Source organism: Sardina pilchardus, chromosome 12 (genome assembly GCF_963854185.1).
Source record: "Sardina pilchardus chromosome 12, fSarPil1.1, whole genome shotgun sequence".
NCBI classification, from domain to species: Eukaryota; Metazoa; Chordata; class Actinopteri; order Clupeiformes; family Clupeidae; genus Sardina; species Sardina pilchardus.
In genome coordinates, this window is record NC_085005.1 from 23,918,050 (window position 1) to 23,941,639 (window position 23,590).

The 23,590-nt window shown below is 44.2% G+C and overlaps 2 protein-coding genes across 2 annotated transcripts in view; one reads left to right on the plus strand and one right to left on the minus strand.

Moving 5' to 3' along the window:
• The window catches only part of map3k5 (mitogen-activated protein kinase kinase kinase 5), a 73,183-nt gene extending 66,284 nt beyond the window's left edge, over positions 1-6,899 (plus strand). The window contains exons 26-30 of the mRNA XM_062551641.1: positions 697-943; positions 1,614-1,726; positions 2,304-2,416; positions 4,449-4,525; positions 4,970-6,899. Of these exons, the coding sequence (XP_062407625.1) occupies positions 697-943; positions 1,614-1,726; positions 2,304-2,416; positions 4,449-4,525; positions 4,970-5,030 (611 nt within the window). The 3' untranslated portion in view covers positions 5,031-6,899. The remainder of the gene's footprint in view (positions 1-696; positions 944-1,613; positions 1,727-2,303; positions 2,417-4,448; positions 4,526-4,969) is intronic.
• Positions 6,900-8,911: 2,012 nt separating this feature from the next.
• On the minus strand, positions 8,912-12,327 carry ccn2a (cellular communication network factor 2a). Its single transcript, XM_062550862.1, has 5 exons — positions 11,949-12,327; positions 11,440-11,656; positions 11,050-11,301; positions 10,683-10,894; positions 8,912-10,367 (listed from the first exon to the last, which is right to left on the minus strand). Exons 1-5 carry the CDS (start codon positions 12,003-12,005, stop codon positions 10,071-10,073), a joined length of 1,035 nt encoding a protein of 344 aa, XP_062406846.1. The 5' UTR covers positions 12,006-12,327; the 3' UTR covers positions 8,912-10,070.
• Positions 12,328-23,590: the final 11,263 nt, after the last annotated feature.

Genomic DNA, 23,590 nt, shown 5'->3' on the forward strand with positions numbered 1-23,590 from the left:
AGGTCTTACTCTTCAGCAGTGTTTATTGATTTAATAAGGCTACTTCAGGGAGAGCTTAATCTGATTCACTATTTTAAACACCGCACACAGCGATGTGCTATGCTATCTATAAAATCTTCTCTCAGCTGTCACTGTGCTAGTGGGATTTGCTTTGCTTGAAACAGAGCTTAGGTAAGTAATGAGTATTGTGCTTAGTCAAGCTCATCTTAAACTGATGAGTGTACATGTTACACTGCAAGCATTTACTGATCGTGCATTGTTGAGTGAAGTTGCTAATAGTAAGTTCTACAGTATATAATAGTAAGAGTTCCCCTTGAGCCATAGAATGTGCATCATGTTTTAGGTACAAACATGTAGACAATGTTAGTAGAAATGGGAGGCCTGTCACATTCTTGTTTGAGTTTGATGGCCGAAGCTGTTTTGGTATGCATGCTTTCTGTTAGGCTTGGGCTAAAAGTTGGAGGTTTGATATTTGCTTGCTCGTTAATGTTATGTGTTGTTTGTGTGCGTGTGTGTGTGTGTGTGTGTGTGTGTGTGTGTGTGTGTGTGTGTGTGTTTCTGTGTGTTTCTGTGTCTTTTTGTGTGTGTGTGTGTGTGTGTGTGTGTGTTTCTGTGTCTTTGTGCGTGTTTCTGTGTCTTTGTGTGTGTGTGTGTGTGTGTGTGTGTGTGTGTGTGTGTGTGTGTGTGTGTGTCCAGAGCTCCGACCTCACTTCAGCTTGGCCTCGGAGAGCGACCCCACTGACCAGGACGACGTGGACGAGGAGGCGGAGCCTGAGGACACGCCCACCCGCAAGCAGCGGCCCGAGCCGCGGGCCAATCACCACGACGACACGGTGGCCACGTCCGGCGTGAGCACGCTCAGCTCCACGGTGTCGCACGAGTCGCACAACGCACAGCGCTCCGTCAGCATGGAGCTGGGCCGCATGAAACTAGAGACCAACAGGTGTGTGTGTGTGTGTGTGTGTGTGTATAGTACATACATATACAGTACAGGTGCTTTTTGTGTGTGTGTGTGTGTGTGTGTGTGTGGTATGTACATATACAGGTGTTTTTTATGTGTGTGTGTGTGTGTGTGTGTGTGTGTGTGTGTGTGTGTGAGAGAGAGAGTGTGTGTGTGTGTAGTACATACATATAAAGGTGCTTTTTATGTATGTCTGTGTGTATGTGTTTGCGTGCACGTGTGTTAGTGTGTGTCTGTGTGAGCATGTGTGTGTGCAAGGGCGTCTGCAAATGTGTGTCTGTGTATGTACATTTACTTGTGTGTATGAGTGTGCTTGTGTGCGTGTATGTGTGTGTGTGTGTAGTGTACATTGTGTGCATTATGTGTTTCAATGCTCCCGATCCCTTCTGAATCCAGGCGAGAAATGAGAATGTTCTTTTAATGTGACCTCTTTTTCACCCCCTGATGAAAGGCAAGCACATTGCACTAGCCTCCCCTACTGACTCTGTATACTGCCACCTAGTGGACACATGATGCACTGTCTGAACCTTAAGCACTATTCTATTGATGTTTGGGAGTATATATTTTATGAATTGCGAGACTGTAATGAATATTTTCTTGTCGGCTCAGTAAGATTATTCCTTTCTTACTGAGAAAGTTGTATGTTTCATAGGCTGCTGGAGGAACTGCTGGAGAAGGAGAGAGAGTATCAGTCCATCTTGCAGCAGGTTCTGGAGGAGAGAGACCAGGAGATTAGACTCCTTCGATCACGGTCACAACCCATCGGTGAGTCCAGAAACACCTCATGTCTCCCATTAGGAAGGGAACCACTTACCTCCTGATGTTAAGTCAGATCAAGCCATCTGAGATGTCCCAACTCAGACAAATAGACAACTAGAACATGCATGATGAAGAAAATAATTTAAATGCTGTTTTACATTTAAATTTCGTCACTGATCACAAAGTTTTATCCAGAGTAGCGTATGAAGGTTCTCTGAGATACAATGGAATCCATTATCTTTGGGTTGTTAGCACTAGTTTGCTAAAGGCCTGCGGGAACATGTTTTACCAGTGCAGTGGGGTATCTTTTTAGTTGATAGTTATGCTATAGTACTGTATGTTATGCTATGTTGCACCAACCCCTAGGCTCACACCTCAAAGCTGACTGGAAGGTGATGAGACGGGGTAACTTCTAGAGCTAAGTGTTAGCGAGTGATGATATTCACACACTTTCCCGTTAATACTGGGCGACAGACTTTTACCTAGAGATCTGTAATCTCGAAGAGGCTTCAAAAGAGGTGCAAGAGATTAAACTGAGTGCTGTTGTTGACGGGCGTTGACGTTTTGCGTTCCCCCCTGACAGACATCCCCATGTCGTCAGGAAGGCAGAGGACCTCCTGCATGCCGGACTCCGAAGACTCCGAGCTGGCCGAGTGGCTCCGACTACACGGGGCAGACCCAGATGCCGTAGAGCGGGTAGGACTGTACCAAAGATCCTTAATTATTGACAAGATAGAGCAACATAATGCATCTCTATGGAAGAAAAATTCGAACAGTTCTGCTTAAAGGGGGATTTAGCCCCCCTCCCCTTTGCGAAGACAGAACGCGGAAATGATTGAACGTTTGCGCCTCTCGCTCCGCTTTAACCCTCTCTGACTGTACTCACCAGCACGGCCCACGTGATTGACTTTATTCAGTACTATGGAAGGCGTCACACAGAGGTCTGCCTCTCATGCACATTCTTACGCAATTATGAAGAAGAACACAATAATAATAATAATAAAGTCATTTATTTCTCCTTTTTTTTAGCATATTTTTGGGCCTTTTTTGCCTTTATTTATAGGACAGTGAAGAGTGATACAGGAAACAAGTGGGAGCGAGCGATGGGGTGGGATCGGGAAATGACCGCAGGTCGGAGTCGAACCCAGGTCCCCATGGGCACTCGGACTTGTTCGTGACACGAGCTCTGTGGCCCGTTGCGCAACAGTGTCCCCAAAAAGCTAATTACAGTGCATGAAAATGCACTGTACTGTTCTTCCTAGGCTTTTTCTTATTATTATTCTTCTTCTAACGCACTTAATGGAGCTTCAACCGTTTAACGTAGAAACTTCATTCAAACTTTGTTGCGTAGGTCTTACTTACGCGATGTGGGCTTTGTATTTTTCAACTTTGTAACTTTTATACTTTTTAAACTATAAATTAAAAACTATTAAGATTTCCCCATAGACTTAACATTACATTATGACATCATAATAGGGCAATTAGAATCTTATGCCAGGTGGCCAGGCCAGCTGCAGCAGCTCTCTCTCTCTCTCAGGCATTAAGCATACATTCTCTGTGAAGACTACATATCCTGTTAAACTTCCTCTGTCCACAACTGTTTCAAAATAAAAGTCCTCACTGCAATAATACACTATTAAATCATTTAACCATTGAAACTACTCATCTATTTAACTGTTCAACCATTCCCACTGTCAGTTATCATCAACTATGCCTCCAGTCAACTACATGAGACCTCCATGTACCTAGCAACCAACATAGCAACCATTGAAATTAAGCGTTTATGACCGTTTCCATAGCAACCAACATGATTATACTGCAGTAACTTCTTGTTTCCTGATAGTGGCCACCATGGATACCCTAGCAACAAATGTTTCAAAATAAAAGTCCTCACTAGCAAGTTAGCTAGTTAGCATTGTTAGCATAGTTAGCATTTTTAGCATAACTGCAAAAAATCATCAACTAAGTTAGCTAATCAACCTGGTTAGCATTGTTAGCAAATTTAGCATTGTTAGCATGTTTAGCATTTCTGTTAGAAATCATCGGTTAAGTTAGCTAATCAACCTGGTTAGCATTGTTAGTAAAGTTAGCATTGCTAGCATAATAAGCATTTTTAGCGTAACTGCTAGAAATCATTAGCTAAGTTAGCTAATCAACATTTTAACATGAATAGAAATCATTAGTTAAGTTAGAACTGGAACGTTTCATCTTTAAACTGTCTACCTTCACACTATCAACTCTCTGTAAACTATGCAACCACCATGTTTACCCTAGCTACACCTTAGTAACCATATCAACATTATCTATCTGTTTTTGCATTTTCATGCACTGGTAATTCCTTGGAATTGCATTTCTAGTTTCTGTTGTGGTTCTCACAGTGTAGGAATGTAGGAACATGTTATATGTACATTTATTGATATGTATTATATGTGTCTGTATAATGCTCTTTATTCAGTGTCTTCATGGAGTGTGCCAATTGCACGCATTTTTACATACAGTACAGTGCATATTACAGTTACATACTGTACATGTATACAACACACATTGGTACTGTATGTGTTGGATCAGTAGCTGTTTTCTAGTTCCTTGCTCTACCAGGTGGAGCTACAAGACACACGAGTGGATATCTACCGGCTATGTCACCTTATTGTTTCTAGTAGTGTTCACTGATTAACTATCATATTTGATACAGGGTGAGACATGAATGTTCTATTGAATTCATTCCCAGATCACTGCAGAGGACTACACTCTGGATGACCTGCTTTATTACGTAACGAGGGAGGACCTGAAGAGTTTGCGATTACGGTAGGGTTCTCTGCCTAGTACTCTTCTGTAATGTTTTTTTCAATAACTAAATTGAAGAACCTCTTGCACATCAATACATGTATTCATGATCTGAAACCCCTTGTAGTCAAAGTACTGTAGCTTGCCGAAGGATGCAGGCATACTCTATGTTTCAAGCCATCGGTTGACCTTGACAATTGGCTGTTGCTGGATTCTTGATGCTTAACATTTGTGTCATTCGAGGACCTTGTGAGGTTGTAAATGATTTCCCTCTCTCTGGGCCTCCACCCAGCTGGCTTATTTATTTGCCATATTTGAACCACATTGCATGAGGAGGATGTACTAATGACCTTATTAGGGTGCTTAATGTGCATACAGTGCTTTTGTTTTTGTTTGTGTCTTCAGTACTCACCCTCTTTGTTTGTTTGTTTGTTTGTTTGTGTGGTTTTGTTTGTTTGTCCATAGAGGAGGGATCCTGTGTCGACTGTGGAAAGCCATCTCAGAGCACAGAGAGAAGCCATCTTGAGAGCGGGTGGAGGAAAGCCTCACAACAAACCCAATCGTTCAGCAGTATTCCCTTTTACCCACAACACTGCACTTTACACCCAGTGTTTGAATCAAAGACCAAAATCTGTCACTCAGGCCCCGAAAAAAAGTCCACTGAGCTCGCTGAGTTTACTTCACGACAGGGTTTAGGGGCTTCGTCAGGAACTGTTACAGAGACTACAGTACATGTCCGGGCCTGATCCTAGCACCGCCTCGTTCAGCGCCACTAAGATTTTTTTTTTTTACGTTTCCTCCTACGATTTCAGTGTTGCCTCTTTCAAACTGAAATAAAAACTATTCTATTTTTTAAAATGTTTTTTTTATTATTATTATTATTTAAAATATTCTTTATTTTCCAAGAAAACAAACAATTCTCAGAGGGTGTTTATGACCGCACTCGTTGCTTTGCGTTGGAAGTGTAACCTCCCTAGCAGGCCAGGAGCAGAACCGAGCTATTGAGCTAATTATCATAGATTACACAGAGAAGATGGATGCCCAGCATATTGACAGCCCACTTGCTGCAACCTACAGTACTTGTGCTGCATATCTCTGTATTTTCAGAGATACCACTGGCATGGCTCTGGCAGAAGAATACCAACGTTTAAAAATGACCTTTAATGTAAAACTGTGCACATTGCTACTGCTGAGATGTGAATGGCTAACATCGGTGCATACTGTACGTGCAGGTGTGTGTGCACTATAGTGGCAGTCCATTGGCCACAGAGAGGGCACTTCTTTGACCGCCCATTTGCATTTAAACGCTATACTGCCAGTGTGGTCAAAGGGCAATATGTCTGAAGACATGCTGTGAACAGAACCTGAAAAACATATCAGGCCGCTTCTTGCATGCTCCAGTGAATTGGTCATAGACACCCAATGAAGGTATAGTATTGAAGTTATTACGTTATTTTTTTTCTGTGTATGTTCAATGTTTGGCCATTTTGTTTACAAAACCTGAGACTGACCATAACTTACCTGAGATCCGCGGCTTTGCCATCCCCTTCTTTTGTTTGAATTCGCCATCTTTCTTTCTTTTTTTTTGTTGAGGTGTACTCACGTGGAGTTGCAGCCTGTACATACTGTAGACTGCGTAGTCCTGCATTTTTAAACCATCACTACTCTATTTAAATGCATAGATCTTATCCTGTCCAATGTGTTGCAGTTGCGTGTTTTTAACCAATTCCAGCTTTGTGCACAACACAAGCTGCAGACACTGAAAAAAACAAAACAATTGTTTGTTGGCTTTATTTGTTTAAGTCGATTATGCATAATGCCACTGTCCTGTATATTTTCTACTTTGTCTCATTATTGAGGGGAAATGTAGAGTATCATTCTAAATCATAGTTAAGGACAGTCTGTTTGTGTGAGTTGAGGGTGACATACAGTATGTTATATATGCAGTCAAAACTGTACATACATGTCTGCTTCTGTCAACACTTACAGTAATATGGAACAAGCTATCTGTTGCTCTGTGTTAATATTATATTTAAATTCTCACAAAGGAGTTGGAAATGTATTGACAAACTTTTGTTTGTATATAGCATTTCTAAGTGATGTATTTTATTTCTCTTTGTAAATCTTTATTTTGGAATACTTGCTTCTTCCATTGCTTTAACTCATAACATTGCATGTTTCCACTGACATCACAACACAGACCTATTTGCATAGAGTAGATGTTTTTCACTAAACCTTAATTTTATATTTAAAAAAAATAATTGTTTATATTAAATATGAACTATTAATGTGTGCGCATTTTTCCTCAACATATTTAGTTATGCTAAACTAATGAGATTATTTGTGTACATAATATTTGTTTTCATGACTGTCTAAAAGAAATTAAAGTTGGAAATGAAAGGACATAATTGCATCGTCCCCTCATTTAGATGTGAATAGCAACAAGCACCATTCATCTCAAAGGCAGTCAAGGCAGATTGAAAAAACACCTCAATACATATTTATTCCACCAGATATGTGTTAGTTCTTTCACATATAAAATACTTAGATGTTTCTTCGTTTAAGAAGTCAATGTACTGTAGCTACTTGTGAGTTAAAGTAAATGTTGGATGTCACATACCATAGCTGCTGTCAGCAAACAATGAAATGCTGCCTAATAGATGCATACACAAAAAGGCCATAAAACTGCATTTTCATCCATATTCAAAGAAAGAGACATTATGAAACTATGAAAACGAAATGAAAAATAGGGCAGATTTGTCGGACAGCGGTCAGAATTAAAAGTCTTACCATAAATCTACAGCAGAAATGTGTATTGCATTTATAATGTATTTAAATGTAAATGTATTTTGGTACATTGCACAGTCATAGAGACATGCAAAGCTATCAGCTGCAGGAGACAGTCACTGGGCATGGGGGTCCCCCGATAGACAATCAAGTGCTTATCAACAAACCAATATGCACACAAGGGAAGTTTCAGCTTCCGGATGGATGTCCAAGAGACAGCTCATAAATCAGGAGTGAAATATAAATATATCCACTAGGTGGCAGTCACTGTTCATTGAAAACTACAGTAACTCACTCAACTGCAGCATCTGTGTGCTGCATGGATACAGCGATACAGCGACATTGTAGTTAGAGCCAAGTAATGACATCTAAATGACATGTTGATACTGTTGAATGGATCAACATTTCAGTGTTTTCCTGGATCGTAATCACTCTTGACCTACTTTGATAATTTTAGTTTTTAATGGAAGCCGAAGTTGTTTAGTCACACTCTTGCACAGCTAGTGTTAGTACAAAGCACTGGCCCTGTTTCCCAGTCTCTTGAAGTAGCAGACGAGAAATGGAATCGCTATCAATGGAATGCACTGGGTACTCAAAATAGGAGACAGCTTTGAGCCACAATATTGGATGGTCAACAGGAACATCAGTCTTGTGTTCTTTTTCCACTGTCTTTTTACTCCCCCCTTTTTGCTCTACTTATCTCCTCCAGTCTTTGCAGAGACTCACTGTACTGTCTGTGTTTTCTTTGAAGCTGACCCAGGGGCCGGGGCACGGCGGTGCGAGGCCAGGCGAAGCTCAGAGCCGACGGAGAAGACAGGCGGCGGCGGGCCGCTGCCAAATAGGCCTCGCTCTTGAGCCGCGTTCCACTCTTTCTCCTCTCACGGACTCCCAGTTTTTGTGTGTGTGCGTGTGTGTGTGTGTGTGTGTCTGAGAGAGAGAGAGAGAGAGAGAGAGAGAGAGAGAGAGTGTGTGTATGTATTTTCCAGCCCCGCTGTCTGGGCAAAGTGTGCAAACATCCCGCAAGTCGGTCTGCTCACCGGAGGCCAGAGGCGGGGAGAGTGTCCGGAGCTGGCTGCCACTGCAGCACGGGCGAGGGGGGGGGGGTGCAGGGAGAACACCTAATTTGTGTGTATGTGCCTTTGTGTGTGTGTGTGCGTGTGTGTGTGCAAGCATATAGGTGTGTGCACATGTAGGTGTGTGTGTCTATGTGTGTGTGAGTGTGTTTATGTGTGTGTGTGTGTGTGTGTGTGTGCCTTTGTGTGTGGGTGTGTGTGTGTGCGCGCATGTAGGTGTGTGTGTTTCTATGTGTGTGTGTGTGTGTGTGTGCGCATGTGTGGGTGGTCTACAGGAGAACTGTGGACCGCACACAATGTACTGGTGTTTTTTTTTCTTTTTCTCTCTCTTTCTGACAGGGTATAATATGGTTGAGAAGTGAACACACAGCCATGAAAATAGCGTTTGCTCCTGTTTTTCATTGGCTGTCTGCAGCACACCTTGTGTTCGGGAGTTAACAGATGGGGGATTGTGTGTGTGTCAAGAGGTGGGGTGGGTGTAAGTGTGTATGGGTGTGGGTGTGTGAAAAACATCTCCTCCAATGGGAGAAAGGAATGAGGTCCAGTGTTTTTTTATATAAAAAATATAATATTTTATTTCAAACTACAAAAAGTGAAAACATGTAACTGTTTGGTCACACTTCTCAATAAAATAGTACACACAACTGTCACAAGAACAGCCAACTCAGGCAATAAGCTTACAATTAACATAACAAAGCAAGAGAAAATAACAAACCAAAATGCTTTTAAAATTAAATTAACTTAAACTGTACAAAATATGTACAATATGTACAACATTAAAATATAAAAAAGGAATGAAACGACAAATCATCCAGTCTTTTTTTTTGACAAACATCACTGACTCAATGAATCAGTCAGTCAAATACCTCTATCTCTCTTGTTCTCGCTTGCTCTCTTTCTCTTTCTCTCTCTCTCTCTCTCTCTCTCTCTCTCTCTCTCTCTTTAATAAACTCAGTGCTGTAGCAAACCCTGGAAGCATTCTTGCGAGGCTCCTTGTCTTGGGGGGTGGAGGGGGGGTGGGGGGTGGCTTGAGTTGGCCGAAGCCGAGACCTTGGCCTGTCATAAACACTGCAACACTCTCGCACTCAGTGAAGACCAATTTTCAAGAGCACATTCAACTTGCACTCGGGTGGGTAAAGGGTGCTAAGCCTTCCAACATGAGGAGGCCCTTTTTTTTTTTTTAATGAATTCTTCACCCTTTTTTCCTTCTTCTCTCGCCTTCATGCTACCACAAGTGCTCAGAGGTTGCAAGTCTGCCAAGTTAGTCGGGTGTCCACCACCACAGTTTAGGGGGGGGGGGAACTGGCATGATGCCAATTAGTGACAAGACACGTTGTCACATAGTAGGACTAATAGTGCAGTATTTTTTTTTTTTAGGGCTGCAGGGCAGCCCTCTGTCTTTTGAACCCTTATTAGGGGCATCCGTTTTGTCAGGCTAGTAGCCTCAGACATCCATCAATACAATTGTACATATAGAAACTGAATATACCTATATAGATTTTGCAAATGCACAAACATGGAAAAAAAAAAACTGAAACAAGACAAACAGATATTGTGCTGCAAGATGAGATGGATATCTGTTGGATTCAAGTGAACAGTCAATGGATGGAGTTGTTCTCCTTTCTTTCTTTCTTTCTTTCTTTCAGTCTTTTCAGGGACTTTGTTGTGGCATTCGTCCTATCCTTCATCTCTGGATCTCTAATGACTTATGCCATGTCACCAAGCATCTTCTTGTAGTATGTGGACTCAAAGATGTCGTTCTCGCTGGGGCAGTTGAAGTGGCAGGCGCAGGTCTTGATGAACATCATCTGCTTCTTCATCACCTGACCGTCGGGGCACTTGAACTCCATGGGCAGGGTGGTGGTTCTGTGTGGGGTGCAGCAGCGACCATCGGTGCAGACTCCGCAGAACTTGGGCCGGTAAGACTTGGTGGTGGTGCAGCCCGAGATCTCGAACTTCATGGGCTTGGAGACACGGGGCGTGCGGATGCACTTCTTCCCTTTCTGCAGAGAGGAACGCAAAACAGAGAACAGAACCTTTAAAAAAACAGCTCAAAACATCTCAAGATGACTGAAGTCAGCTAGCAGATACTTTAAATGAATTAGCTATACTTAGCTAGCTAGCGACTAAAAGAAACAAAAGGGGCTAACACTGGATCTAGGTGATACAAGTGAGGGTTGTTCAATCAGTTGCTCAGTATTGGGCTAGTGAGAGTTGGTGTCCTGACATGACTACTAAAGAAACTTGCTATGTAGCTATGTAGCTATTTAGCTAGCTATGCAACAGTTGTCAGTTGAGTTTTGGGGCAAGATGCTCACCCTGATTCTCTCCTCCAAGTGGGACTCGCAGGGGCGAACCATGCAGAGACGGGTCTGCTTCTCCAGGCGGCACTCGCGGTTGTCGTTGGTGACCCGGGTGGAGATGCCCAGGCCGCAGGTCTTGGAGCAGGCGCTCCACTCGGTGGTCTGGACGAGGCAGTTCTCCCTCATTAGAGCGGGATCAGGCCCATAGGTCTCCACCTCTCTGTGAGCTGAGACAAGGGACAAGAACAAAAAACACACAGGTCAACTTCCTGCTTGGTGCCAAAGGTGTGTAAAAAAAAAAACAGCTCATAGAAATACTACACAACTTTCAGGGTCTTTTAAGTTGCCTTTAGAAAGGCATGCCAATGTGAAGGAGACTCACCTGCCAGAACTGGTCCAACAAAGGTCTGCTGGTGAGGGGAGTCGCACACCCACTCCTCGCAGCACTTCCCTGGCACCTTAACCCGGCGGGGCATGGGGCAGTCGGGGCTGGGCAGGCGGACGTCCATGCCGCACAGAGGCACGCAGCCCACAGCGCCATCTAGGCAAGTGCACTGGTACTTGCAGCTGCTCTGGAAGGACTCGCCGCTTCGGTAGACCATGCCGCCAAACACGCAGGTGGCACCGTCCCTAGCTGTCAAGAACGAAAAGCCAAACGATGGTCAGACATCTTGTCAACGTTTATCAGAGTAATCTGGACTGTGGACTTGTGCACTACACAAGGCTATGCATGCACCAGATAGGAAGAGAAGGGAGTGGAATGTCATCTCACCTGTGCAGACTCCGATACGACGGTTGCTGGGGGATCCGTAGTCACAGTAGAGGCCCCTGTGTGGGTCGCAGATGTCCCTCTCCGTGCACAGCTCGCCGAGCTGCTTGGCACACACCCGGCAGCAGCCGCAGTTGTCCAACACCAGACTCACCCCTGGGGCACACTGAGGGGGCACCTCGGGGCAACTGCACTGGCCACTGCACTCCTGGGCAAGAGCCTGGACAGAATACGGTTCGGTTAGGACGCAAGCCTCGTATAGAGCTCATCAGACGACGTTCACCCAAACACACAGCTATCTGTATCTCTGTCTCTCTCGTGTCAGTGGTGATCAACAACCAGACATGTGCACCTGAATTTGAAAGCGCAAGGACAAGCCAGGACTACCAAAGGACTATAGAATCTGGATGTCGCCTAGACATCAAGCACTTATTGTTACAAGATGCTGCGAGCTTTAAGGAGCTAAAAGGGCAACTCGTGCCTCTACACTATGACTGAAACGTTTGACTTACCACATGCAGGAGAGTGAGGCAAAGGAGGGATGTCAGGATGGTCATTCCAGTAGACATGGTTGGTTCTTTCTTCGTCAGTAACAACAAAATAATTTCAGGTCTTGAAAATCTTCCTTATTCTCTTGAGAGCAGTGTCTTCAAATGGTCGGTCTTCTGATCAAGTCGATCTCGTTTGTTCTTTCCTGTCCTTCGTAGGTCTAGTATTTCTTCGTCCGTTCAGCTCAGCGTAAAGCTTGGTTCAGTCCTGCTCGGTACTCTTCAGTTCGGTTCTCGTCTCGTGTCTCAGGTAAAAGCTAGAGTTTAGCTTCAGTAGTAGAAGTAGTCGAGCAGAGCAGAGCTCCTGTTGCTTCTCTCTCAGGTTGAGGAGGAGTGTTCTGACTGGAGTCGGGAGCTCGCCCTCTCTTTATACACGCTCGAGCACTGTGACGTGCCAGGGGCTGAATGGAGACCTGGACAAACATGGACATTCTTGGCATTCTTTCCTAGTTTCCTGCCCCCCTCCCTCCCTCTCCCGCTCTCCCTCTCTCTCTCCCTCCCTCTCTCCCGCTCTCTGTCTCTCTCTCTCCATCTTGCCCTCCCCTCTCGACTCCCCCCAACCCCTGCTGGTCCACATTCCTCCTGTCTGAAACCAAACTGCTGTCACATATCAAAATAAAATGTGAAGCTTTGGAAACTTTCCTGCCCATGTCTCTTTTTTTTCGTCTTCTTCTTCTTCTTCTTTTCTTTTCCCTTTTTTAACTTTAAATGTGTTTATCGGTGGTTTTCGCCGACTTGTCATGGAGGGACCAACACATCCTCTTCTGGTCTGGGTTTTGAGCACTTGCCAGACAATGTTCCTGCTGACCTCATCAGGCTTGCATTCGCTGTGTATAAAAATTCTGCCTGTGGTCATTAGGCAAGGCTGGGTGTTTGTTGTTATTGTGACTGTTGTTCTTGTGTCTTGTTGTTGTTGTTGTTGTTTCTGGGTAAAACAGATATTGTGTATACAGTATATCAGAATAAAATTCTGTTTATGTCATAAAAGTATTACCAAAATTTAAATTATTTTATACCTTTTTTTGAATGAATTTTAGATAAGAGATGGGCTGCCGTAGGTTTCCTAAACATGAGTCAGATAGAGAAATGTTTGTAAGTAAATTGATTGTTGTCTTTTTAATGAAGTGAATTTATTAGGAGTATTAATTGTATTAATTTGCATTGAACTGTTCTACAGTATACTGTGCCTGCCAAAGGGTTACACAACCGCCCCTTTGGTTAAAAACCATAAAAGAATTCTCATGGCTTTGGTCTCTCAGGTTCGGTCAGCCACTTCGCAAATTCATATTCTTTTTATAGACGTGTGCTCTCACCTTGCTAATAAGGTTTAGTCTAGGCGCTTTTAAAGACCAGGTGTGCCACATTCCTGGGGCACTATCCTATTTTGCTCCATCAGGTCCCAGACAGAGAGCAGACCTTTAGGATTGCAGGAAAGTGGCTAGACTCTGGGGTTTGTATATTTTCAAAAAAAAAAGATCACACAAGCTTCCCTCTTACACACTCTCTCTCTCTCTCTTTCTCTCTGTCTTCCCTCCTCCCTCTCTCTCTCTCTCTCTCCCCACCTCAGCTCTTATGAAAGGCACAAGGTTTCTGCTCACCAGCACCTCCGAGTCGGAAATGAAAAACTCCCAGAGAAAACTTGGGAGCTGCAGGAATGCGGCCCCAGCGCCAGCAGACATACTATTACTACATGCGCCCAGACCTGGAGCGGAGGAAGCGTGGCCTTATAAGGGAATCTTCACTCGCTCCACCACCGCTGCTGCTGCTGCCGCTTCTGCTGCTGCAGTGGCTGCAGTTGCTGCTGCTGTTTGCTGCCATGGCTTGTTGTTGGTACAGTTCTTGGAGCCCTGCTCTGCGGTCTGGGTCTGGTTGCCCGGTGCTGGCATGGGTGTGTGTGTGTGTGTGTGTGTGTGTGTGTTTGTGTGTGTGTGTGTGTATAGATGTGTGTGTATAGGTGTGTGTGTGTGTGTGTGTGTGTGTGTGTGTGTGTGTGTGTAGGTGTGTAGGTGTGTAGGTGTGTGTGTGTGTGTGTGTGTGTGTGTCTGTGTATAGGTGTGTGTGTGTGTGTGTGGGGGGGGGGGGGGGGGGGTGGTTGTTGAGCTCCTCCTGGGCACAGTAGGCATCTGGAGATGGGGGTTCGTTGGCCACGTGGGATCGTTAATGGAGCCTGTCTGTCAACAGCGATTCATTCCGGGTGTACCGAGGCAGACAGGATTTTCACCCTGCATCTCAGCCATGCCACCCCACATACACACACACACACACACTTTTTTTCTGTAACAACCCCCCCAACACACACACAGACACACACACAGAAACAAACACACGACTACCACCCAGACATCAATCCCCATGCCAACCTGTGTCCTTTCCGACTCAGCCTCCGCGGTGTTCCGTGATGTCACATAACTGGGGCTCGTCGTGATGCTGCCCTGCTGTGTTGGACGCGCGTGCGCTCGCGCCTGTTCAGCTGGGTGCCAGCGGATGACGGCCCGGTGAGGCTTTCGCACCCTGGCGTGAGCCCGGGGGTGGAGGAGAACTCCCAACACACAGTCTGGGTTTAATAAGTGACTCACGCAGTGTGGAGAGGGAGTGTATTAACGTCGGACGGACTCCCTGTTCCCTGGAAAAAAAGTGAAAAGCGGTCTGTCACCAACCCATCTTTCCTCTCTCTCTCCCTCTCTTTCTTTTTTCCCCTCTCTCTCATACACTCTCTCTCTCTCTCTCTCTCTCTCTCTCTCTCTCTGTCATACACTATGTACTGTAGCTGGGGTCCACCTTCAACACGAAGCTAAATTCCTTTGTCAATGGACCATAGGTAAATACTTTCAGGTCTGTTAACCTTTAATGTCATGCTCTCTGGTTTTTCCATACCAGCTACAGCACAACGTCTAAAACGTAAGTCCCTTGCATCAGTCATTTCACAGCTGGACGTTTTACATAACACGGCAGCACACTCTTTAACGGCCTTATTTTCTATCCACTGGACCCCCTGACCTTGACACGAGGTCCAATCCGTAATAACCGTTGCAGTGAGTGGGTACGCTAACCTTTAAAGAATTTCAACTTTATAAAAACGTAAGAGGAGAGTGGGTACTCTAACTTTCACACAATCTCTAATTCATAACACTTACAATGTAAGTGTTTTTTTCCAATCTCCACACAATGTTCAGTCCATAAAAAGTAAAAGGAGTTGATACAATGACTGATTGTAGACACAACAATCCCTAATCCACAACAAAGAGAGAGAAAGGGGGGAGGTGGGGTTCTGGACGCCGGAGTCATTTTTAACTAACAGTGACCCCATCCACACTCTGGATGAGAGGTCAGGGGTCACAGCGGATGATGTAATGGAACAGATTCCATTCACAGCCCAAATAAACATTGGGTATATATAATTCACTCAGAGCAGTGGCCGTGGTACCAAGTTTCCCACTCATTTGTGGGTAGGAGACGGAGTCTGGTGCTGTTCTTTCTCTTTTTTCCAAACGTTTTTTTAATGGCCACAACCCTCGTGGTGGTTTATTGTCCTCTGTATAAAAATAACAAACACACACACACACACACACACACACACACACACACACACACACACACATCAGTGTGGCTGACTGAGGCTGCCAGAGAGCAATTTTCCGCCGTCCCCCTCGACTGTTCCCTGGCGCACGTTCGCATTTCCAGGGCTCTGTCAGTCTGTCGGCAGATTACGTAACTGGTCGAATTGCAAATGTTCTACCAAAATATGCTATCTAAGCGATGACAGCATTTTTTTTTAGCCAAACCAGAGATCTAATCTTCTGTTAGAATGGAACTGTGTTTTTTTAAAGTGCACGAGGCTGCTGTTTTCTATGGGCTAATTGGAATTCTTTTGGGAAGGTAATGGCCGCCTAAAGTAAGAACTGGAATGGCTGATTATTAACAGATAAGCTCCCTGGGAGATCAGCCATAAAGTATCTGCAAACCAAGGCTTTACAGACACTTACGTAATAACAACAGAACCTGACCTGACTTGATTACAATGAGAACAGGGGAAGAACTGACCCCCTGACAAATTATATATAATTATCAGTAGCGACACCAAATTTTATTGTTGATGCACTTGGACACTCTGTGTCATTTGTACTGTATGTACTATGTGCCACAGGTAGGGCATTGAACTCCAGGACCATGTGGAAATGCTCACACACACACACACACAAATGCAAAGCAAATGAGAAAAGACGAATGAATACTATTACAAGCCCTGGTCGACCTGTTTTCCAGGTTTTGGAGGCGTTTTCCCAACAAAGCCATATGATTTGCTTGTCTAACTTCAAACAGATGTTTTTGCATCTGATGTTTGAAGACACACCCTATAACTGGCCCTAATCTGTTTAGGCCTTGAATTTTTCTTGTGCCATAACTACCCATTTGGGCTTACAGTATAGAACCAACTTTTGGCCTGACCATGTCCACAGTCAATGTGAGAATGAGCAAACAACAACAACAGCAACAACAACAAGAGGTGAAAACAACAAGGTCATTATCTGAGCATTTTCTGTACATTTTGTTTTTGTCTACAGTCCTGTAAGTATTCATTATCCGACTGTACCAACGTAAACACAAGCGAGGAAACCCCTTTGCGTTGGTTGTCTCACCACATAAGGGTTCTCCCGTTATGTCACGAGTGGGTGTGGCCGCGTCGAAAGGGATGCCCTTGCTGTTTTCCGAAAGGCATATTTCTGTCTTTTTTTCCCCTTTCTCCTTTCCTTTTCTTCGTCTTTTTTCCTCGCTTCCCTCGTTCCCCACAACATTCCTGCGGGGCTGTTGTGGTGCATTCCTCGTGAGATTTTCCTGACGTCTCCTCTCGTGCTCGTCCTCCTCCAGGGCCGGGCGCTGATCTCAGCCGTCCCACGATACCAAAAGAGGAGAGAGAAATGGACGAGTGACTCAGGCATTGTGCCGCCCCTTTTTAAGTACCTGTCTCGACAAAGAACATGGGTTTCTTGAAGAGTCGCCATGTGTTGGGTGGAGGGTATTTGTTCTGTTTCAGTGATGTAAAAGATTTTGTGATATCTTAAAACTTGTACTATCATTCTATTTCTACCTGTATTTTGTCAACAATAAAAAAAAAAATGGGTTTGAGATGCTGACGCCAAAGGAAAGCCATACGCACAGTTAGTACTCTTGGCTCGTCTCTTTCCCACTCCAATTCAATCCACCAGCCCTTCCTCCCCACTTCCTCCCCACACCCCTGAGGGTTGTCCTGCACAGTACATCCTCATCTTATCACACGTAAATTACACCTTGAAGCTTGGGAGATTATTTGCCAGAGAACAACTAGACTCTTATACGACAACAGTTTTATCTGTATAGACGGCAAAGTACGCAAGATTTAGTTTTTTCCACTCAAGCCGACTCATTTAACTCAAACACAGATCAGCAAGTCTTGAGGTTTAAGGAGGTTTAAGGATCTACTGTAAGTCTCACGCTATAGAACTTTCACAGGAGAGGGGGAAAACAGGCTTTAAGGCCTTGCTGAATCTGATCTTAACGATAACACTTACTTCAGTCGTGACTCAGCATACTTAAAACATTTAGCATTTCTTTTTGACAAATGTGTTCCTCTCTCACTTGCCTTATCACATCTGGGTGTTAGGAGGGGCCGTTTTAATGTGGGTCAGTCGTCTAACTCTGGTAAGCAATTTTACATGCAATTTAACTTGAAAGAAACTCATCAAAGGCACGAAGAAGCCTATATGCTAAACCCGACGAACCAGAAAGCAAACAGGAGCATGGGGATTATTTTCACTCCGAGACGTATCCAGCGTACCATCTATAGCTAACTTCTATAATTTGGAGTTGGCTGGCCAAGATTGGCTTTGAAATGTCAAACGGCCCCTCCCTCTCTCCCTCCACCACTGTTTAAACTAAGCAAAGGGGGCAGACGGAGCAAAATTAGCAAACTACGAGGGCCGCAGTGCCCCTGCCTTTGAAATGTCATTCCTCACTGAAGTAATTCATTGCCCAGACTGCCTGCACTGGACTGTAGCTGCATAATTTGTGTCAAGGCGCAAGGCCACAGAATATAATTTATAATAGATGCATTAAAAGAAAAAGTTAATGCCTTTTAATGGAATGTTGGTGAATTAAGAGGCATTATGTTGGACCAAGGACGGCTGACCACAAGTGTAGGTGGGATCTGATTGGTGGATACTGTAGATATGAACCCATTGGCCAGCAAAAGAGTCATGAGGAGACAACTACAAGGAGGTGCCACAGTTCTGTTCCATTCAACGAAGAACGCAAATACACACTCACACACACACACACACACACACACACACACACACACACACACACACACAGACAAACACACAGAGAGAGAGAGAGGCACAGACAAACACACACCAGGCCATTACTGGAAAGCTCCATGGTAATCGTTCAGAATGAGGTCTGGCTGGAGCAACCTAGCATCCTCCTGATTGGAATCCCATATGGTGGTCTGTGGACAATTTACTGAACCCCCTGTTCTTTTTGGAATCCAAACTAATGGGTTTGAACAGTGTCTAAGCAAAGAGTTCAGCGTTTCAAATATAGACCCCCCCCCCCCCCCTTTACCCCCCCGTGCCCCCCCTCTCCGTCCCACACACCACCACCCTTGTCCTCCCAACTCTCTCTCTCCACTGACAATGTTATAACTTTGCCAGACTTCCAGGGTTATAGGAGTTGTTTTTTCTCCGGTCTATCTGCAGAAACAGTGGAGCTCTCAGATGACTAACGTGATCCTCTTTTTTTTCACATTTCATGTCTGGCCAAAAGATGACTGTTGGGCAGGCCGAGGCCGAGGGGGGGTGGGGGGGGGGGGGGGTCAGACGGCTTTGTCCTGTAAATCTCCTCTCTGCGCTTCCTCGCTGGGCTTTTAACCTCAGGAACTAAATCTGTGGCTGCACACAGGGACCATCCCAGGATGAGGCCGACGGGCCAAAGGAGGCCTTCACAGACTGTTTACTCTTCCTCCCCCTGAGTAATGCCACCTTTGTGCGCCCCCCTAAAAATAAAGTGCTCTTTGGGTGCAGAATTTAATTGCGACTCCTTTGAAGTTTGTTAGGAGTTTGCCTATGACACGGAACATTTGAAACTCATCTTAATAAGTTTGTGAAGAAGCATAGCCTACTGCAAATTCGAAAACGCGTACTCAATCATTATGAAAAAGTATGGTTTTACTGTTTCAAGGTCTTCAAAAATAGGAAAAGTCATATAATAAAGTAAAATATTGTACAACTGATTAAAAAACTGTGTTTAATCGAATGCCTCTGCTCACATTGATCACAACTTTACATAATGACTATGGTGACAGACTCACACCGTGCACTGTTGCATTCCACCTCTGCGATCACTGTCAGTTGCATAATCCTCTTATTATAAAACATTGGGGTTTTGCTAATGATGGACAGTCTCTCTCTCTCCTCGGTCTTCCCAGAAAACAGCCGTGGAATACCAGCGCTCCGTGGGCAACCGATGAGGTCCCTTGAAAGGAGCTCATTCATGGGCTACGAGTGCCATGGCCGTCCGCGGCACTGCCAAGACAAGCAGCGCAGGAATGCCCTCATCTCCGAGCCAGCGGCCGAGCGGGTGAGCAGGAGAGTCAAACGGACAAACAGAGCTCTGGGGTCTGACAGAAACGAACAACAACAACAAACAACCAATGCGCAGAGCTGGGAACAACATGCTCCATTGGGGTGGAATCTTTTTTTAAAAAAAAAAATACTTCATAAGATAAACAAAAATTGTGTGACAAACATGTTCTCTGCACGCGTGACAAAAAAGTCTTTCCAGTACCAGTGCTGTGGTGTTTTGTTTGTAGTACAATATTAGATTATATTATTTACAGAGCTTCAAAGAAGAGACATTATTTTTGTTCCTTTACTTTTTCCATTCGTGCATAGCCATTCCGACAAAATGTTCTCAAAAGTCCAAAATAGAACCGAGACGCAACCCTTTTTCCAATTAGACAACAACAACACATAAACACAAACCACTAGGGCTGTTAAATGCATATGGGTGAAGTCAGTCTCCAGTTTGTGCACTCAGCGAGGAATCTTCCATAAATGACTCATTCGTCCACTACAGGGGACAGAAAATTCAACCAGAAAAGACCATTACCTAATAACCTCATCACAACCTGGAACTACATACAGTTCTCACAAAACACCCATAGTGGTTGTGTTTGTGGTGTGTCAACACCAATTTCTTCCAATTACATCCCATTTTATTGACTGTTTCATTGTGAGCATATGTTATCTTAGAAGTTTAACATGCCACATGTGGAAGTGTCTACATGATATATGTACAGTATAAAAATACTTAAATAAAACATATGTATGTTGTGGTGAGATTCAATGAAAGCAGTTGGGAGACTCTTGCCAGCTAAGCATACAATACACTGACTCTTAATGTGGAGCAACTATACAGAAGGCTTGATATTTAATCATAAAGATGATCAGAGAAAAATGAATAAAATTGTGTCCCTCTTTACAATTATATTTTCCTTCCTCATTCTCCAGATGATGTGCTAAAGGGACAGTGCTGACAAAATTATTTAGCTTAGCATAGCTAGTGATAGTTGACTTTGTCAGCCATTTCATCTCATCTTCATTTCATCTACCCATGTAAAAGACTGGAAAACTTGTTCATGTACAAGCTTTGGATGTGACAGCAATGTGAATGCTGGGATAAGCTACAGTACGATAGGATTGCCACACCAGCAATCTCCTTTTGCTCTCTTTTTGTTAAAGACAACAATCGGATTTACCTAGCTAGCTTGAGTTGCTACAGCCAGCAGTTAATGCAGCCAGGCAGATACAGGCTACAGTATGCTCTGGGGCCATACATGGGAGCTCATGGACATGCCCCAGAGTGTAGCATTGTTTCTGCCTGGCTATTGTTTTCTTTTCTTTTGAACTGACAGTACTCAGTGACCTTGAGACCACAGAAAATGTTAACATTGGCTCAGCTGACATTACTTCAACAAAATGCACTAAGCAAAAGAGATCACATGATATGTGAACCTCAAACTATATTTTCATTTTCAATTGACTTAAAAGTCATTTTGTAACAAAAAATCCACTATGATCAACTGTCCTGACAGCTATTTTGCTCTGTGTGACTCTGCATGCTGTGTTGGTGTACTGTAGACAAAACAGTTTTTAAAAAAGGAACAGAAAGGTCATAGCTGCCCAGCAGTGGTACTGCCTTTAGGCCCCTGATACTTTTGAGTGGATTACCCAGATTTTTACCAACCTTGTTTGCGAATAGTGTCCATGAAAAATTGCTTCCTGAGAGAAATCAGTCACTGGCTTAGCAAACACTCCCTGACAAAAGGAGGAGACGCTTGCCAGATGACTGTGGTGCCCTGACCCAGTAACAACAAGTCCAACTTGGCACACCGTCCCACAAGGTTACGAATCAGTTCCAGCCCCCCGACCTTCTCCCCTCTTCATTTCTGACCACCCCTATGGCCATCCTCAATGCCGGACTCAGAAACAGGATCAAAACCCACAATCCTTTGCGGCGGGGGTAAACATTCGGCCCCCTTCAAGTCGTCCATGTTTGACCAGGTGTAAGCTTAATGTTATGGTGAACCAGGGAGGGGAGTGTGTAAGCAGGATTCGAGTGAGGCGGAAACCTCATTTCCTTTCATTTATTTGGCTAATTTGCCCCATTCTTGAAAAGAGAGGAAGCCATGTACCTAAACAGCAATTATCCATCTTTCATTGGCTGCTCTGACAGGCAGTTCTGCGGCGATTAAACAGGAATGTCAGCCTCTCTCCATGCTTTGGCGAGTGGTTGCATTCCTCCCTTAATTGGTTTCCTGAGAAAACGCTTTGAACGATCGGGATTGGTGTTGGTCAAAAGGACTTTTGTTTGTTTCATACGGTGCCAACGAAAATGTTACCTAAACTCATAGCGCGACCACGGAGATGTGACTTCACTGTTTTTCTTTCACTCACTCACTTCTTTTCACGCTTTCTCTCCACGCAGGTGCTGCTTAGCGTGATAGCTGAACGTTTAAGTCCCAAGTCCTTGGCCAATTTTCTACTCACATTTCAAACCAACCAAGCATGTTAGTTTTTAATTTGAATATTAAGAAGCCAAACTTAGTATACGTCTTGTAAATATGTGGTTTCGCCGTTCCCTGTGAAAGTCTCCAGGTTTTCCAACTGGACCAAAGGATTTTCAGGTGCGCCATTTTATTTGAAAAGTGGTCACGAACTGACCTTGGCAGACGTGTATGCGCCCCTCAGATGGTTACTGGTGTTTGAACAGAGAGGTATGTCAGAGCAATTTTTATTTCATGGATTTTTTGATGGGTTAGTTTGGCCACTTCAGTTTGTTTTACAAAACCTTCAAAGGATGCTCTGACTATTTGGAATAACTCTGGCCCTTAGGTAGCTGTCATTGAAGGAATCTGACAACTGCATGGTTTACAGCCTGGCAAGTTATTGATAGAGCCCACCAAGATCTCAACTATTTAAAGACAAATTAAAAACATTTTAAAGCCACCAGAAATGTACCTCAAGATTCACCAAAGGGTTTCTCTCGTTGGCTCTTCTGCATTGGCTTAAATGGCTAAAATTCTTTCGCCTAAATTAAGATACCCGCGGTTGTTGCTGCAGAAGGGATTCACAAACTAGGCCACTCTCTCTCCCTCTCTTTCCAGCCACCACAGACGACGTACAGTTCATCTCACACACTGTTAACACCTGAGGAAACTGGCACACTGTGTTCAGTTCAACTGAGGCACCACGGGGAGGGCCTGCAGGAGGCTGACGTGTCTCCGTGACGACACCCACCCACGTACCTTTCCTGGCACGGCTGGCAGCGGTGACCTAACATCGCCCACGTCGACAAGGTGAGCGAGCGCCCGGGAAGAAGTACATCATCTTCACAAAAGGGGCGATTCTGTCCGAGGGTGGGCACCAGATGATTTTGGTCTCGGTGTGACCCAACCCGAAGAGAAGAAGGGGGGGGGGTAGTCATACCACCATTCAGCCGTTTGTGAGGTCAGGATTGCCAGAGGGAGGGGGTACAGTTTGAGGAGGAATTTGTGTAATAATCTCACAAGTCAACTCAGAATCCTCCCAAATATATGGCAGACTTGCGCAAACATTTGGATTTTCGTAAAATAATAATAAAAAAAAATCGGCAAAAATGGCATTATTAATGATGTGTGAAAACATGTAAATAGCAGGTCTGTAAGAAGGGAATCAACATTTGTAGAACACCATTTGTTTACTTATGAGTCAACTTCTTTCATTGTTGTGAGACAAAAAATTACCTAAAACCTCATCAATCTAGTCAAATAGTCTGGTGAAAAGTGTCAACAGTATGAGCATAAATGAAACTGGTGAGCTGAATTCATGCACTATGATCCCTAGCACTTACAATACCTTAAAACTTCACATGCTGTCTATTGCTGGCACAAATATGGACTTTTAATTATGTTTCCTTCTACGCTACACAATAACACTGTGCATTAGTCTCACAATAACGCGTCCTTATCAGGTCAGACCACTTGTTTTGTTTGTGTTGGTGTCTACCAGAGTTGTTATCAGCCCGGACAC